This window comes from Seriola dumerili, unplaced genomic scaffold (genome assembly GCF_002260705.1).
Source record: "Seriola dumerili isolate Sdu_G_001 unplaced genomic scaffold, Sdu_1.0 BDQW01000191.1, whole genome shotgun sequence".
In the NCBI taxonomy this organism is placed as follows: domain Eukaryota; kingdom Metazoa; phylum Chordata; class Actinopteri; order Carangiformes; family Carangidae; genus Seriola; species Seriola dumerili.
This window is the reverse complement of record NW_019174446.1, coordinates 9723090-9739981: the sequence shown is the minus strand read 5'-3', so window position 1 is coordinate 9739981 and position 16892 is coordinate 9723090. Positions and strand designations below refer to the sequence as shown.

General features: G+C 37.8%; 2 protein-coding genes across 3 annotated transcripts in view; one reads left to right on the top strand and one right to left on the bottom strand.

The window, feature by feature from the left end:
* Positions 1–3113, top strand: part of col14a1 (collagen type XIV alpha 1 chain) — a 147919-nt gene extending 144806 nt beyond the window's left edge. The window contains exon 47 of the mRNA XM_022753606.1: positions 3032–3113. Within this exon, the coding sequence (XP_022609327.1) occupies positions 3032–3060 (29 nt within the window). The 3' untranslated portion in view covers positions 3061–3113. The remainder of the gene's footprint in view (positions 1–3031) is intronic.
* A 2679-nt stretch (positions 3114–5792) lies between these two features.
* mrpl13 (mitochondrial ribosomal protein L13) lies at positions 5793–16793 on the bottom strand. Of its 2 annotated transcripts, XM_022753262.1 has the most exons (7): positions 16705–16793; positions 15301–15424; positions 14929–15022; positions 14266–14326; positions 12487–12573; positions 10201–10322; positions 5793–6277 (listed from the first exon to the last, which is right to left on the bottom strand). In XM_022753262.1, exons 1-7 carry the CDS (start codon positions 16729–16731, stop codon positions 6253–6255), a joined length of 540 nt encoding a protein of 179 aa, XP_022608983.1. In that variant the 5' UTR covers positions 16732–16793; the 3' UTR covers positions 5793–6252. The 2 variants fall into 2 exon arrangements, with proteins under 2 accessions (XP_022608983.1, XP_022608984.1); XM_022753263.1 differs by lacking the exon at positions 12487–12573.
* Positions 16794–16892: the final 99 nt, after the last annotated feature.

Here is a 16892-nt window from a genome sequence, read left to right as displayed (position 1 = left end):
TTTAAGACATTTTTATACCTTATTATACTATGACATTTTTCTGACATTTTATGCCTTAATATACTATGATGTTTTTAAGACGTTTTTATGCCTTTCTATACTATGACTTTTTTTATGCCTTACTATACAATGACATTTTATACCTTACTATACTATGACATTTTTGGGACATTTTTATGCCCTACTATACTATGACATTTTTATGCCTTTCTGTACTGTGACTTTTTTATGCCTTACTATACTATGATGTTTTTATGACATTTTATATCTTACTATACTATGACATTTTTGTGACATTTTTATGCCCTACTATACTATGACGTTTGATACCTTACCATGGTATGACATTTTTATGACATTTTATACCTTACTATACTATGACATTTTTGTGACATTTTTATGCCCTACTATACTATGATGTTTTCAAGACATTTTATGCCTTACTATACTATGGCACTTTATGCCATTACGTTTTTTTGACATTTTATGCCTTAATATAATATGATGATTTTAATTATCTTTTTATGCCTTACTATACTATGACATTTTTATGCCTTACTATACTATGACTTTTTTATGCCTTACTATACAATGACATTTTATACCTTACTATACTATGACATTTTTGGGACATTTTTATGCCCTACTATACTATGACATTTTTATGCCTTTCTGTACTGTGACTTTTTTATGCCTTACTATACTATGATGTTTTTATGACATTTTATATCTTACTATACTATGACATTTTTGTGACATTTTTATGCCCTACTATACTATGATGTTTTCAAGACATTTTATGCCTTACTATACTATGGCACTTTATACCATTACATTTTTTTGACATTTTATGCCTTAATATAATATGATGCTTTTAATTATCTTTTTATGCCTTACTATACTATGACTTTTTTATGCCTTACTATACAATGACATTTTATACCTTACTATACTATGACATATTTCTGACATTTTATGCCTTAATATACTATGATGTTTTTATGACATTTTTATGCCTTACTATACTATGACTTTTTTCATACTTTAGTATGGTGTTTTTATGCCTCATTATATTATGACACTTTATACCTTACTGTACTATTACATATATGACATTTTATGACATTTTTATTACGTTTTTATACCTTACTATACTATGACGTTTTCATGACATTTCATGCCTTACTAAACTATGACATTATTGACATTTTTATACATTACTATACTATAGTGTTTTTATGATATTTGTATGCCTTACTATACTGTGATGTTTGATGCCTTACCATACCATTTTACGACATTTTATACCTTACTATACGATTACTTTTATTTTTGCCTTACTATACTATGACATTTTATACCTTATTATACTATGACATTTTTGTGACATTTTTATGCCCTACTATACTATGACGTTTTTAAGACGTTTTATACCTTACTATACTATGACATTTTTCTGACATTTTATGCCTTAATATACTTTGATGTTTTTAAGACGTTTTTATGCCTTACTATACTATTACATTTTAATGACATTTTATACCTTACTATACTATGACATTTTTGGGACATTTTTATGCCCTACAATACTATGACATTTTTGGGACATTTTTATGCCCTACAATACTATGACATTTTTGGGACATTTTTATGCCCTACAATACTATGACATTTTTGGGACATTTTTATGCCCTACAATACTATGACATTTTTGGGACATTTTTATGCCCTACAATACTATGACATTTTTGGGACATTTTTATGCCCTACAATACTATGACATTTTTGGGACATTTTTATGCCCTACAATACTATGACATTTTTGGGACATTTTTATGCCCTACAATACTATGACATTTTTGGGACATTTTTATGCCCTACAATACTATGACATTTTTGGGACATTTTTATGCCCTACAATACTATGACATTTTTGGGACATTTTTATGCCCTACAATACTATGACATTTTTGGGACATTTTTATGCCCTACAATACTATGACATTTTTCTGACATTTTATGCCTTACTATACAATGACATTTGATACCTTACTATACTATGACTTTTTTATGCCTTACTATACAATGACATTTTATACCTTACTATACTATGACATTTTTGGGACATTTTTATGCCCTACTATACTATGACATTTTTATGCCTTACTATACTATGACTTTTTTATGCCTTACTATACAATGACATTTTATACCTTACTATACTATGACATTTTTGGGACATTTTTATGATATTTTATACCTTACTATACTATGGTGTTTTTATGACACTTTATACCTTACTGTACTATTAAGTTTTTATGACATTTTATGCCTTACTATACTATGTTTGATACCTTACCATAGTATGACATTTTATACCATACTATAATATGATGATTTTATTACATTTCATGACATACTATACTATGACGTTTTTATGACATTTTATACATTACAATAGTGACATTTTTATGACATTTTATGCCTCACTATACCTTGCTATATTATGATGTGTTCATGCCTTTTTAATCACTTATTATACTTTGATTTTTTTATTACTTTTTATGCTTTAACATACCTATGACGTTTTTATGACTTCTAATGCCTTACACTACAATGACATTTTTATGACGTTTTTATGCCTTACTATATTTTGACTTTTTATGTGTTACTATACTATGTCTTTTTTATGGGGTGGCATGGTGGTGCTGAGGTTAGAACTGTTGTCCCATAGTGTGAAGGCTCTGAGTTCAAACCCCGGACCAGCAAGATATGTTTATAAATTTGCAAAAGTGTTTGTGGGAGGTGTTTTAGATTTACAGATTACACATTTACACATGGATTGTCAGTGTGTTCACACAAATAATATTTAAACAAATCTACCTCCAAAAGTGTCTGACAGTGCGGTTTGAGAGGTTTAACTCTTCGGTGTCGTTGGGTTTTCCTCCTGATATGAGGTGTAACATATTCTGACTTTTTTCCACCCTCCCTTTGTTCCCCTCCCTCTGTTTCCCCATCTTCCTGGCTAAAGTTCAACAGGACTATGGGAATGATTACTGAGGAGCATTCTCCAACCGTCCTCCTCCTCCTCCTTTTCCTCCTCCTGTGCTCACCTCCTTCCATCACTCACTCTGTGCCCTGTACATTATACTAGAAACTGAGGAAACTGATAAATTCAATGTGTCCCTCAAGGCCTCCATATTTCCTGAGATGGATAATTCCCCCATGCCCCAGTGTTTAACTAATAATCCCTGCAGAATCGTTTTTTAAATTTTGGTTTTCTGGAGATATTTTTTTCTTTTTAAGTTGAAACATATAAAAAAGTGAGTTGGCTTCCTTAATATAGAAATTGATTTTAAGCAACTTTAAGAACTAATTTGGCTCATGTGCAAGTTCTAAGAAACATTACTTACAAAAGATTTTCAGTATTAATGCACATGACTGTTTATTCTGAAGAGAAACTTGATAAATTTCTATGAGCTGAATTTGTTGAGGGAACTGTTAAGATGTGTTTCATCATTTCACTGTCTCAGAGACAAAAGAGCTTACCTTCCCACAAGACCAAACAAAACCACACAACGCTGCTGTGATGATCACCACCACTGATCACAGTGCCATCTGTCAACAAATACTCACACACACAATGCTTTGCTGCAGCAGCCTCCTCTTCACCCCGCTTCAAGCTCAAATCTCTTCAAAGCTAATCTCAGCTAAATACTGATGAATTGCTTTGATGCTGATTGGCTGCATTAATTACTAACCAACCCCCTTCTATCTGTACATCTCACATAGAGTAAACTGGGCAGAAAAAGTTTTACCTCTAATGTGGTCCAGATGTTATGTTTTAATTTCTGGAAAAATCAGATCTGGACAATATGTTGCAGACATAAACCAACTTCCTCGTTAACTAACTCAGTCTTTTGGTCACAAATCAGCTTATGCACAGTCCCAAGGAGCTCATTTCAGTGTCAGTAATATAGGATAAGAAACTTTAGCTGCTTAAAATCATTTAAACTTGCTGTATAGTTTAAATTTCAACCTGTGCATGCTTTGCATTCCTGCTGTGCTTCTGCTCATTTACACAAAGCCAGCCTTAACCTCGCTCCATGCTCACCTGTAGTGTTGGTTTTATGTGGTGATCCAGAAACATATGCTCAAACTGACCCCAAATATCCCCACCACCCCAGTCCAACCCCTGCCTCATGGCGGGTACCAGCCCTACAACCCCCCCTACAACCAGCTGTACAACCCCGCTGCAGTGGCTTACAACAATGACCAAGGAGGAGAAGACGAGGAGGAGGAAGAGCAGGACCCCTATTACCATCGTGGTTACCCCCCTCAGTACTACCCCCAACAGCCCTCCCAATTGGCCCACAGTCGCCATGGTTACCGCTCGAGCCCTACCCAGTCTGAGGACGTGGAGCTGAGGTCGCCGGGCGTCGCCAGGAGGTTTTCACGTGATGTTGTTGTCATGGAGGAGAGTGAGGAGGGAGGACTTTAGAGGAAGGATGGACTCACCTAAAGTGCTTGAGCCCTGCACGCCACTACACACACACTGATAATCACACATGGAAACAGATCAGACACTGACATGCACGTACACATCGCCCCCTCCACCCACACCATCTGAAACTGTGGTGAGAACCCCCCGCTCCCTGTGTCTCCTGTGAGTTTCCCCACCAGGTGAAACAGTGTAAATAGCTCTGTGGACTCTTGTACGATATCTCTGTAAAAGGGGGGTCCGAAAAGTGCCTGATCTATGTTAGCATCGTCCAGTGGTAATGTAAAGGTAAGACCTGTTTCTTTCCATCTCACAGCTGATTTCGGGACTAAACCCTTCTTTTTGTGTGAAGCTGCATGTCTCCTTTGAGCCAACCAGTGAGTGTGTAACTGGATACGTGCATCTTGTTTTGGTTTTATGTAACTAGCTAGATTATTTTACAATTCAAATCATTGAGGACGATGAGCTGGCAACATTTGTACAGGCTTTTTATAATGATGAATCACCCCCCTCCCCCCAGCTTATTTTAGTGTGTAAAGGATTATTGAAATGTTTTTGAAGTTATTTCTCCGTACAGTATTGTGTTGAGTTTGCTTCTCTTTACTGGTATTCTTGGCTGAGCTATTATGGGAGTTAATCCCCCAAAATGAAATGTAGAAGCAGATGCATCAAATTTCTGTCAAGTTTAATGCCTTCCCTTAACACTGTGGAACACAAATCAAATTCATCTTTTAAATTATCATTTTCATTCAGAGGAAATCTGGCCACCATTTCATTTTGTCCTGCCATATTTAATTCTTTTACTACAAACACAGAGCAGGTCTGTTCTGGGTTGTAATACTCAGACTTGTGGTGAATTTAAAGGACAAATCTGTGTCGTTTGTGTCTTGTGTTGCTGCCCCAGTTTGTTTTGTTTATTGTTCTTATGCAAAGTCGGGCCTGCTCACTGTGGAGACTGTTTTCTCACTGGTTGACCTCTGACCTCGCGGTGGAAGGAGACCTGGAGCTAGTTATTATTCCAAACAGTCTGCTGCCTCTCGATGAAACCAGTAAGGACTGAAGCACGAGTGTAAACTTTGCCCCTCCTGCACTGCAGTCTGAAAAAACAAGCACTAAAGTAACAAAGTTTAGCTGTGAGCCGGCCCTGGTCCATTTGAGATTTAAACTGTCGAACTTGAACAGTTTTAATAAGGAATGTGTCTCACCACCATGCCCCTTAGTACAATATGAACTTATTTATTTTCTATTTTGTTTGCTTTTATAACCAATAAATCTGTAATGAACTACAACATTGTGTTTTAGGTCATTTATTTAACTTTAACAGATTTTACAACATTTATGTAAAAACCACTTGACAAGAACAGGTTCATTCAATTGTTTGTTAGCTCCTATTTTACAATTCATCTGAGCCACACAGGGAAATCTTAAACTGGTCCTGGATTATTCAGGTTTGCTGTGGTTGTGTCAAGGCCAAAACGAAATCTTAAGACATAGGCCCAGTCCAGTCAAGCTTTGATGCCAGTGCTGTTTCCTGGATTTACACAGAAGCACAAAATCTGGCTTTGTGTAATATTTCATCTGAACAGAGAAAATCAGCTTTTGCGTGTTTTTGAATCGCATAAAACCTCTCTGGCCTTTGACTTTTACAATACTTTTTTGTCACGCATCACAACTACAAATAAAATAGAGGAAAATGTTGCCTTCAGTGTAGCATTAATGTGAAAATCACCTCACGTCAAAGAGCCTTGAATTCATTTCATCTTGTAGTCTTCAGGTCTGTGGAGAAAACACAGGACGGCACATTAGTATGGAGAGGCATAAAAGTCTGGAAAAAGAAGCGATTACAAGGAAAAACATGGAGAGAAAATGACAGATGAGAAACCAGACAGATCTTATCATTTTTTCTTTTCAAAATGAGACAGTACACAGCATCCTCTTTGTGTTTTTTTCCCTTTAATTTCGAGGAGAAATTGCAGCAGACTGATAATATCTGAGCATGCTGTATTGGTTTTGATACAAAGTAGAAAAAATATTATAAAGTGTAATAGCGCTGCTATCAACTACAGCAGTATATTTATGTTGTCGTTTTTCTATGTCTGAGCACTTGTCTGTAGTGTGTGGGTTATTGCATATCCAATAATATCTTTTGCCTCTGCTCCAAAGGCTTTGAGAGAATATTAACTATGTGTTTAATAAAGGGTAACGATTGAATCGCCCTTGATGACCTCAACCTCATCTCCCCTGACACACACACAAGTGTATATATATATTTGATCAGTAAAATAAATGAGAAAGTGTGAGGGAATATTAACTAGGCCAAGTCCTGTCTCTTACATAAACCAGGATTGACCTTGACAACCACACAGTGACAGGCCTGAGCACACGCACTGATTGTCTGAGGAGATTGGATCAGTAAACAATAAGAAGTGGCTCATTTATCACCGTGCACACACACACACTGACAATGCCAAATGCCTTGTACACATCTGTACAAAGCACACAAGCTCAGAGGACAGTAACTGAATAACAACTGTATTTGGATCAGAGCCCTTTGTACAAATTCAGTGTTTTCACTCAATTTAAGTTATTTCACTTCAAATATTCATGCCAAACGTGGGTTGTTTTGTTCAAATGTGTTTGAAGTACCAGGTGGAGGGTTTTACCACAGCAAAATGGTATCAGGATCATAATAAAGTACTGGTGCTAAGTTTAAAGGGTTAATCCACCAAAATTACAGCAAAACATTATCTCAATTGCCTCTTGTCGTAACTAAAAATGCAGATTCGGTTTTACTCAACTCAATTTTGAGTCCGAGGTTCCTGCCTCAACCCTAATACAGTGGAGATGAATTGAACTGTGTTTGTGGTACTCACAGCACTAAACCATTACATTTAGAGGAATTCAATAGCAATAGTAGGCTAGTCCGAGAAACTATTCTCCCTGTTGCTCCACAAGAGCACACTGTTTTAATATGGACTGTTTCTTTAGTACAAAGAAGTCCCAATGAAAACTGTTGACACTGAAGTCTGGATTACCAAAAGAAACCAGAACACTGTTTCTGGAAAAACCCACTGTTGTTGATTTTCTATAAAATGTTATTTTTAACATGCAGCAAGGAACCGCAGATGGAATTCCATCAACCTCCACTGTACTGGGGACAAATCAAAACCAAAATGAGCTGTTAGGAGTAGAGGGGGTAATGTGGGTGAACTGATTCTTTCACAATTTGGGACTAATACAACAGTCCTGCAATAAATTTACCCCATTTATATCCAAGAGGTCAGGCTCAATCACAGAAACACTTCTTTGCTTAATGCAATACAGTTGAATCAGCACCTCTCTAGAACAAAACATTAACCCTCATAAAATTACTGTTATCAGACTGCTTTAGCTTTAACTATGTGTACCTAATAAACTGCCAACTCAATGTGTATAAAGCACACACGTGACACATTATTGACTTACTTAACGTAAAGAAACAAAAGTTGCGTGGTTGTTAACAATGATACTACAGTATATTAGACTGAGCCACAAGGCAACACTTTTACGAGTTCACCAACAACTTCTGATCAGTTAAAAGACAGACTAGCACAGGACATGTGTTGAGCTACCGCTCCTGTGTATGAAGAGGAGTGACCCTGCCCAGGTTAAGCAGCTGGAAGATGGACTGATGGATGCTAAGGTTAGCGCTCAACAGCTGGAGCAAAGAATGGTCTCAGTTAACCCGTCCGAATGATGTGTACTACAGGTGAGCCCGGAGAAATGCAAGAGGACGACTTTATCATGGCATCAAACCACGGGTCACAATGTCAGTCTAATCTCCAACCAGAAAAATACTCCACTCAGAAAAGCCATGAATATGATTATGCCAAATAACAGATGCTCTGTCTCACAGCCCACAGTGAAACCTTGTATGTCTAAACAGTCAGGGAGCGGTAGAAAGGAGCTGACTTTCTCCACATGCGTTTGTGACATTTTACTATTTATATTCAAAGGATTGGCACAGCACCTAGGCCAGGGAAAAAACTGAAATCTTTGAGATACAAGGTTTATGTTAAACAATACAACATCTAGAGAGTAGCAGCTGAAAGGCCTGTGATGTTTGCTGCTAGCAAAATGAACAATGGCCTTAAATTATAAAGCTTTTCAGGACAGTCTGGCATTTAACCAGAAAAGAAAAACATCACAAAAACCTTTAAATAAAGATGTCATATATTTAGACTGTAGAGCTGTATGCAAGTTGTTCCTATAACTGAATTCCCAAAGTGAATTTTTAACCTTAGGATATCTATTCCCATGAATCAAGTGACTGTTTGTCCAACAGTCAGTCCTTGTCCATGTGTATCATGTCACATACTGACAGCTCTTTGTTGGCTGACAATCATTCACACCACAGGCACATGTGTTTTTAGTTACAATGAAAAATATTGCATTTTATTTTTTCCTGCACAAGGGGAGAGTGTCAGAGTCAAACTGGCCACAAAAAAGGGGGTTGGCAGGCGTTCGAATTGGATCTATTCATGCATATGTTGCTTAGTAAGATGATGAAAACAACGCGCTCTGCACTACTGATGAAGTCTTAGCAGAGCAAAGCAGTGCATGAGTGCAAACCCCCCGTATTCATTGACACAAAGATTGTACCACACTGGTTAATTACCAGTGACATGCCACCTACTGTGATTCTCCTCTGTGGCCAACAACCAGTCCAAATGAGCACAGCTGAGGAAGAGAAGTGTGCCAAATGAAAATGCCACTTTGTTGGTGCCTCAATATCAACTGTTGATTTTTAAACCTGTAATTCTTCTCAATGCAAAATAAAAAAAAAAATTTCTATCTCAGACACATTGTCTCCTGTTATTGTAGAGTATTCGAAAGCATTATTAATTCTATATAAATGCAGTTATATAGATATAACTGCATGACCAGCCACTACATCCCAAACAATCACAGGATGCCACTGAAAGCTACTTGATGACGACTACTGAATCACAGAGGCAGGTTGGCAGGAATACACAAAGTATCACTGTGAGATTGTACTCAGTTCAACATCACCCCCTTTTGGCTGTTCCTCATTAGTACAAGACACAAAGAGTTGGCTCTGTCTGTGTCACTCCGGTCATTTTATGAGCTTCTACCAAGGAACATTATGTTTGATGTCACCTTGTGACAACTGAACCACAAATAAGAAAAACACTACTGTACAAGTGCAATTTTTACAGTAGCAGTAGTCAGTGATAATTATCACTAAATAATTGCTGCATGTACTAAGTGATTCTTTGTCTGTTTCCATAACAGTGATTCAATGTAGTTTACAATTGAGATAATGTTCAGTGATGGTGAGTTTTTACTTGTGGGAGGAATTAAACAACAGATGCTATGACTCATTTGGTATTTAAAAAAAAAAAAAAACCTATAGCACAGAAGACCTTATATGAATGTGTAACACTCCACATGGACACACACACACACACACACACACACACACTCCAAAATGCCTTTGAAAAGGAGACAGCAATAAAGAGAGTGAGTCATTAATCTCGTTAATCTGCCGTGTGCTGAGGTTTCTGTGTGTGCTTCATTCAACTCCTGTATTCCCGTTTATGTGCTGCGTCACCTACATTTGCACTGTATGTATTGTGTGCCTTTCTTCAGGCATTGCTGTGTTTGAGTACAGTCTGTATGTGTGAGTTTCTACATACGGTGTCCACAGCCGGGGGAAGGCGTCTATCTCCTCCTGGGTGTACTCGCTGAGTTTCCTGGGGATTTCTCGGGGCTGAGGCAGCTCCTCCGTCAGGTTGGCTTGGATGTCCTCTGGCAGCTCCTAGCGCAGGTTGGACAAAGGAGAATGTTTTAGGCAGGACACAAAATTAGAGGAGAAGGGAAGGAAATAGGATGAGAAAAGGAATTGAAAGGAGATGACATGAAAAAGAGCGTGAGAATAAAAAGGAAGGTACCATTTACACCACAGAAGCAGCTCAGATATTGTACGCAAAGGCTCAAAGGGGAATCCATCACTCTCCAGGGTTGACAAACATTCACTGTCATTAATATTCATTAAAGGAGGGTGTGTGCCTACAGATTCATTAAGGAGCGGGCAAATAGTTCTGACTAAAAGACAAATCTAGGGAACAAAAACAAGAGTACTCTAGCAACTTCTCACTATCTGCATTGTTCTGAATTGCAGATGGGACTGCAGACATTCATGAGGCTCAGGAGGTCCATCTGGTTATAATTAGGGATGCACACTGCACAACATCAATTCAAATGTCAAGACAGGCCTAGGACAAAATAACAGACAGGTATCCTCACCTCTAAATCCTGACACCAAACAGCCCATGTACCACAAACTCCGTGATCTGACTTTCTACTCTTGTCACATACGCATGGAATTAATAACGGTGCTCCCACACGGATAAAATTTACATCAAGTTAATTTTTCGGCACGACGCCCGGGTCAATTAACAGCCTGTCAAGTGCTTTTTTTGTTTCAATCCATTTCAGAAGCTGTGATGTGTGACGCTGCCGGTTCTCGCCAATGCAATTTTAAAACAATCAAAATTTAATGCTTGGGAGCGCCAAAGGTGTTGTCTATGAACTGCAGAGACCATAATTCACCGTAGCAATGACGCAATGCATGTTTTCTCTATTGAATAAAGTAGTAAGAGGAGACAGTTTGACACCAGAGAACTGAGTGAGAACACATTACTCAAAAATGTGATCAAAGCAGTATTCATTGATTATTTTAGGCTTCGCGGCAGCAACGGTATGAACTGCATTGCTGAACAATGTATAGAAAACCCAAAACATAACACTGACATCAACAAACACCTGCTTATTTACACACCCAGCAGATACAGAGCAACATTAGCTCATTCACTTTCCCTCAGCTCCTTTTTTGTCTTTATCAACTGCTGAAAAATATCTGGCTCTTTAACTTCTAAATGCTCCTCTATGTTCATCAGCTAGTCATTAACTGTCTGCCATTTGGTGCTGAGCTAAGGTAGTGCACAGTTGGTTTATCAGAGCTCACTCAAAACAGCTGCTTGCTGCATCTGGGAACAAGGTTGGTGAGAGCAGTGAAAGCGAACCAAAACAGTAAAAGTGTAAGGCTCTGAACCCGAACACTGAGCACTATGAATGAATGCTTTCACATTACACGGTCATTTGGTCTGTGTAATTCTTATCATTTCAGTTTTTCATGTAAGAAAAAGAAAAAGAAAAAGAAAAAGAAGAAAAAGAAAAAGGAAAAAGAAAAAGAAAAAGAAAAAGAAAAAGAAAAAGAAAAAGAAAAAGAAAAAGAAAAAGAAAAAGAAAAATAGATTAAATAAAATAAAAAAAATCGTATTATAATTATTAATTTTTGCTGGTCAGATCAATGTACAATTAAGATTAAGATTTGAGTTTTAGTTCTAATTTTATTTGTGTTGAAAATTGAAATATAGAAAATCCAAAAGCTTTCATTTCTGTTTGTGTCTTGGGATCTAAATGTCCGACTCAACTTACGTCTGATTGGCTGGCTAGGGCCGTTTCTATTGAAAATTGAACTAATAAGCATTACACAGGCCTACATTTGACCCCTTGTAGCTTTAAGTCATACAAAGTGAAAAGTGCTTCTGAGGCATCTTCACAACCAGTGAGAAACACCTCATTGTCCAGCACTTCAAACAGCCACACCAGCTAGGAAAACACAGATGGAGAAAAGAACTAATACTCTACTACATTAAAGGAAACAATCATGTTGAACTACATATATTAATTAACTGATATTAACTGTAAAGGTGAAGCAGCTGAAATGAATAAAACCTTGACCCAGATAAAGGTTGGGAAAATAAGATTAAAATTGGCTCTTTTTTTTTTTTTGAGTCAGCCCTTCTCATGATGTGCCCTCTCTCTGATTGTCCTTAATAAGGCTGGATGATGAAGTTGTAGGGGGAGAATCTGTCAACCTGTCAGCTCTGAGAAATGAATCAGGAAACAGGACTTACATCATCAGGAAAGATGTGTAATCGCTGCATCATGGTGCGCCGGTGTAGATTTTTAGGCAGCATGCCGTAAACTGCCAACTTCACAATCTGGTGAGAGGAAGCACATTGAAAAGGTTGAAAAGTCAACTTGCTGTTTCTCGTAAGAAGTCAGCATCTACAAGCAACCTTACATAATTTTTTCCATGTTTTTCTTACATTTGCTTCCCAAAAATTGTCCCTCAATATGAGTCTGGTTGCTAAAATGTGAATTCAACTTGGACAGAGTTACTGGACTGAGATATTGGACAGATATATTGGAGAGAGGCAGTGCTGACAAATCATTCATCTGTCCAATTCTATTTCTCCTTCTTCTCTCTCCAAGCTGCCGAACCTCATTTTAACTAAACCACCATCAGGACACACGTCTGTGGTCAGAGGCTGGACTTAAACCTGCATCAGCAAAGAGCCAACAGCAGAGAAGACATGTCTCCTGGTTTTGTAAACTACAGTTCAGGAACCAGTACAGGTCATTCACCTACTTCAAGTCGTTCCCACATGACAAAAGCAATTTTCCGGTGTTTTTATTAGTCTACACAAGCCACATGTGGAAAAAGTCTACACACTCATGCTGTATAGCTCTCATTCTGCTGTTGACATGTTAAATGATTCTGGCTAGCACTGTTGCTATTGTGCAACATCAAATCAAATCCCATCAAAATTACTGACCTGTAAAGCTCAGTTTTTAGGCTAAATGTTCCACTGATTAGTCTAAACAGCACGTATGCATGTTTTACCATGAAGATGCAGCTGGGAAAAGGTCAATCAAACATTAAAGTGAAGCAATAGACAATCATCTGACGTAACAATAAACAAATATGATAGCACTCAAACAGATCACAGAACAATGCATGTCAAGACTTAATAGGATCATTGTCCCCTCTCTTGTGTTAGTCTGTTTCTCGATAGTTTCTGACTCCCCCGCTCTGTCTGTACCATTCAACCTCAAGCATGTTTGTTCCTAAAAATCTTTTTTAAAAAAAAGAGTTCACAGATATACAGCATCATTTCTTAAAGCCTCAGTAATTTCCTAAACAGCTGGGCACTGTAGTTTTTAGCAAACATTACTCAAACAAGAGTAAATTTGTTGGGGACTATTTTTAGATGCGGATTATTACACATTTGGGTTTTCCAAGTATTTTTGAGTGTGGAATCAACTCAAAAATAAACTGCAGTGCCCACATAGGCCTGTTGTGGCGAAGGAATTTACCCTGCTGAGATTTAAGATGGCTTAACAGTGCGGTATGTGATATCTGTCAGGACAGTGTGTCTGGCGCTCTCCACAGCTGAGACTGCTGCTCTCCGCACATCAAGCTCTAAATGTAATTTTATCTTTGAGTGTAAAAAGCCAGGCTCTGGTCCTCCTGTAACACAATGAAAGGTCCGTAACCCTGAAATCGTGAATATGCAACACAACCAAACCCCAGGAATTATCCCTGAACTGACATTCATACTGAGTTTCAGCATCAGCAGTGTAAATCCACTGCTGTTTAATCCCTGTACTCTGCACCACACATTAATGTGCACAAGCAGCACATACGAAGGAAGGGATAAATGTCAAACCAACACCTACTCTGAACAGCATGTGGCAGACAGACATTATACTAATCTCCAAGAATGTGGATTAAAATCATACATACAGTATAATAGAAATCCATGGTGTAAGGTATGATGGCAGTGGCATTTCTGAGACTTTAGGATATTTTCTGTCAGTAAGATAAAATACTGACTGACAACACTTACAGCTTTTGGGTCTTTTTGATGCAGCTGGGCGGCTGTGACTTGTTTGAAGCTACCTGGATACCTTTGGAAAAAAGAGAAGCTAAGTCAGTCCTTGTTGTGCTTGACAAACTGAGACCATGAAGCTTTAACATCTTGTATTCCACTTAGAGCCATTAAATATATATAAAAATCAAAGTATGCATATATCAGACATGACAAAGAATAACATCTTCTACTGAACACAATTAATTGATAGATTAGGTGTTTTGTTTTTTATCTCAACCTTTTCTGTTAAACAAAGGAAATACATCGTTGTAGGAAATGGATAATGCATTTTAGGTATTTTAGGTATTCGAGCATTTAATGCAGGCCTCACTGTGTGTCACATTCAACTAAAAAAACTTTGGAGAAAACCCCCCATCACCCAATCTCTAATACTATGCAGAGATTTTAAATGTTTAACTTTACCAGTTTATTTTCATAAATCCAGAATATAAATACAACACAACTCCACCCCATCACAAAAGCTGTGGTGCGTTTGTGGACTGCTTTCATTCCTAGTGACTGTGACAAGAGGCTGCGGAGAAATGCTTTGTATCCAAGTTTCAAAATGTCCTGAAGAGCAAAAAAACTAAAAAAAAAAAGCAAAAAGAAAAGTGTCATGTGATTTAAGTGGGCACTTACCCTGTGTGTGATGAGTAGACTTTCTGTTCCCATTTGTTGCCAGAGAAAGCTATGTGCTTGGTGTTTATTACTACTACATGGTCACCACAGTCACCTGCGAAGATGATCAAGAAGTTACTGTTGTTAGAAACTATAAAAAGAAATGATGATGCCAATGATTATACCAAAAACAGCAGCTAGTTTGCTAAACCAGGAAAGACACATCTTTCAAAAAAACAAAGCATATCATGGGAGTGTAACTTCTTACAGAATTTGTGGGAAGGAAGAAAAATTATTTTAAAAGTTTATCCTCTACTGCCACCACGTGGCCAGTCCATGCCACAACAACTTTAAACAGGGATGGGATTGTGAGCAGATGCAGCTCCTACTCACTGAGTGCGTGGTAGATAGGTTTGTGTTTCCCCTGTAACCTCACAGAACACATGCTTGCGATCTTCCCAGGAGGCTGCATCCTGGCATCAATTAAGAACCACGAGCGGGCGAAGGTTGCCCATTGCTGAAAGCACAAAGGATAAAGAATGAGATTAATAAACTGACGTCCATGGGACCATGACAGGTTTAATGGTACGAGAAAAGCACAAATGATCTTTTTATCGTGGACTCACTGTCAAGGTGTACTGTGACACTGAATACAACAGAGCCACCGTTACTGTTGTTAGTTAACACGTGTGGATTTTCTACTGTGACCAGTCAAAATGTCTGCTGTGAAAAAGGTCTCTGGCATTAGACTAGGTATGTGAACTATCTATTGTAAAGTACTTTAAATAAATATGTAATTAATTTCTAATTTGTTAATGTTACTGTACAATGTAGTATTCGACCAAGGCATCTGATTGGTCTCAAATTCATTTTGCAGCATGAAAATGAATCAAAGCAGACAAAGAGTCGTGCAGTGGATGGTATTGCCGCCACAGTGCTCTGATCTCAACATCATGGAGTCAGTCTGAGATCACATGAAGAGACAGAGGACACAGACAGCCTAAATCCAGATGAACTGTGGCAAGTTCTCCAAGATGCTTAGAACAACTTGCCTTGAAAAACTGTGTGCATGTACAGCTAAGAGACTGCGCCTGTTTTAGAGGCAGAGTGGTCAGAGCAAATCCTGATTTGATTCAGGTTTTCTACGTTTACTGCACTTTGTATGAACTTAACCGATGAATAAACACTATTCACTGGATTATTTTTGAAAGTACCTCTTATTCTATATTTAAAGCCGAACGCTTTTGCAGAGCACTGTATATCTCAAAGCTCAATTTTAATAATTAATTCCTATGTCACTTCAATTCAAGTTTTAACAATAGTAGCAGCCACGCAACTGCACCACGATGTCCACATCTCACACTTTTCAAACCCGTGTGTTTATCCAAAAAGATTGAGAGTATAAAGGAACTCGGTTGTAAAGAAGTAATCCAAAAATATCCCATAACAACGCTTCAAGGTGGCATTATTTAACTCCATGTGAATGTTTAGATACTGCTACCTAGAACCAATATTGGACTTACAACTATAACGCTTCTTGTGAAGAATAGCCTCAGACTACAAGAGCTTCGCTTCGTTGGTATTTTTTTTTTGTCCAACTGTTAAACACTGTCCATTAGTTTACAAGCAAACCTTTACAACAATATTTATAATCACACACATACACACGCAACGCGGCTAGCTCGTTAGCAACGCTAGCTAACAATGAGGCTATCGACCTGCGTTTCATTAAATACAATTAACAGTCAAATTGTGAGTTGAAAACAAGATAATGCATTGTATAATGTGTAAAATCACCTGGGCAGATCTGGAGAAACTTGACATTTCGACGACACCACTAGCACATCCTCAAAACATTTGACCCTCAACGTGAGTAGCGGTCCGTCCGGTAACTTTACCCGGTTGAAACAAGATTTGATACCTCGCTGATCCTATGTTACAACTTTATCGATATCTAGCTCATGTGGCAAAATATACTGGCACAT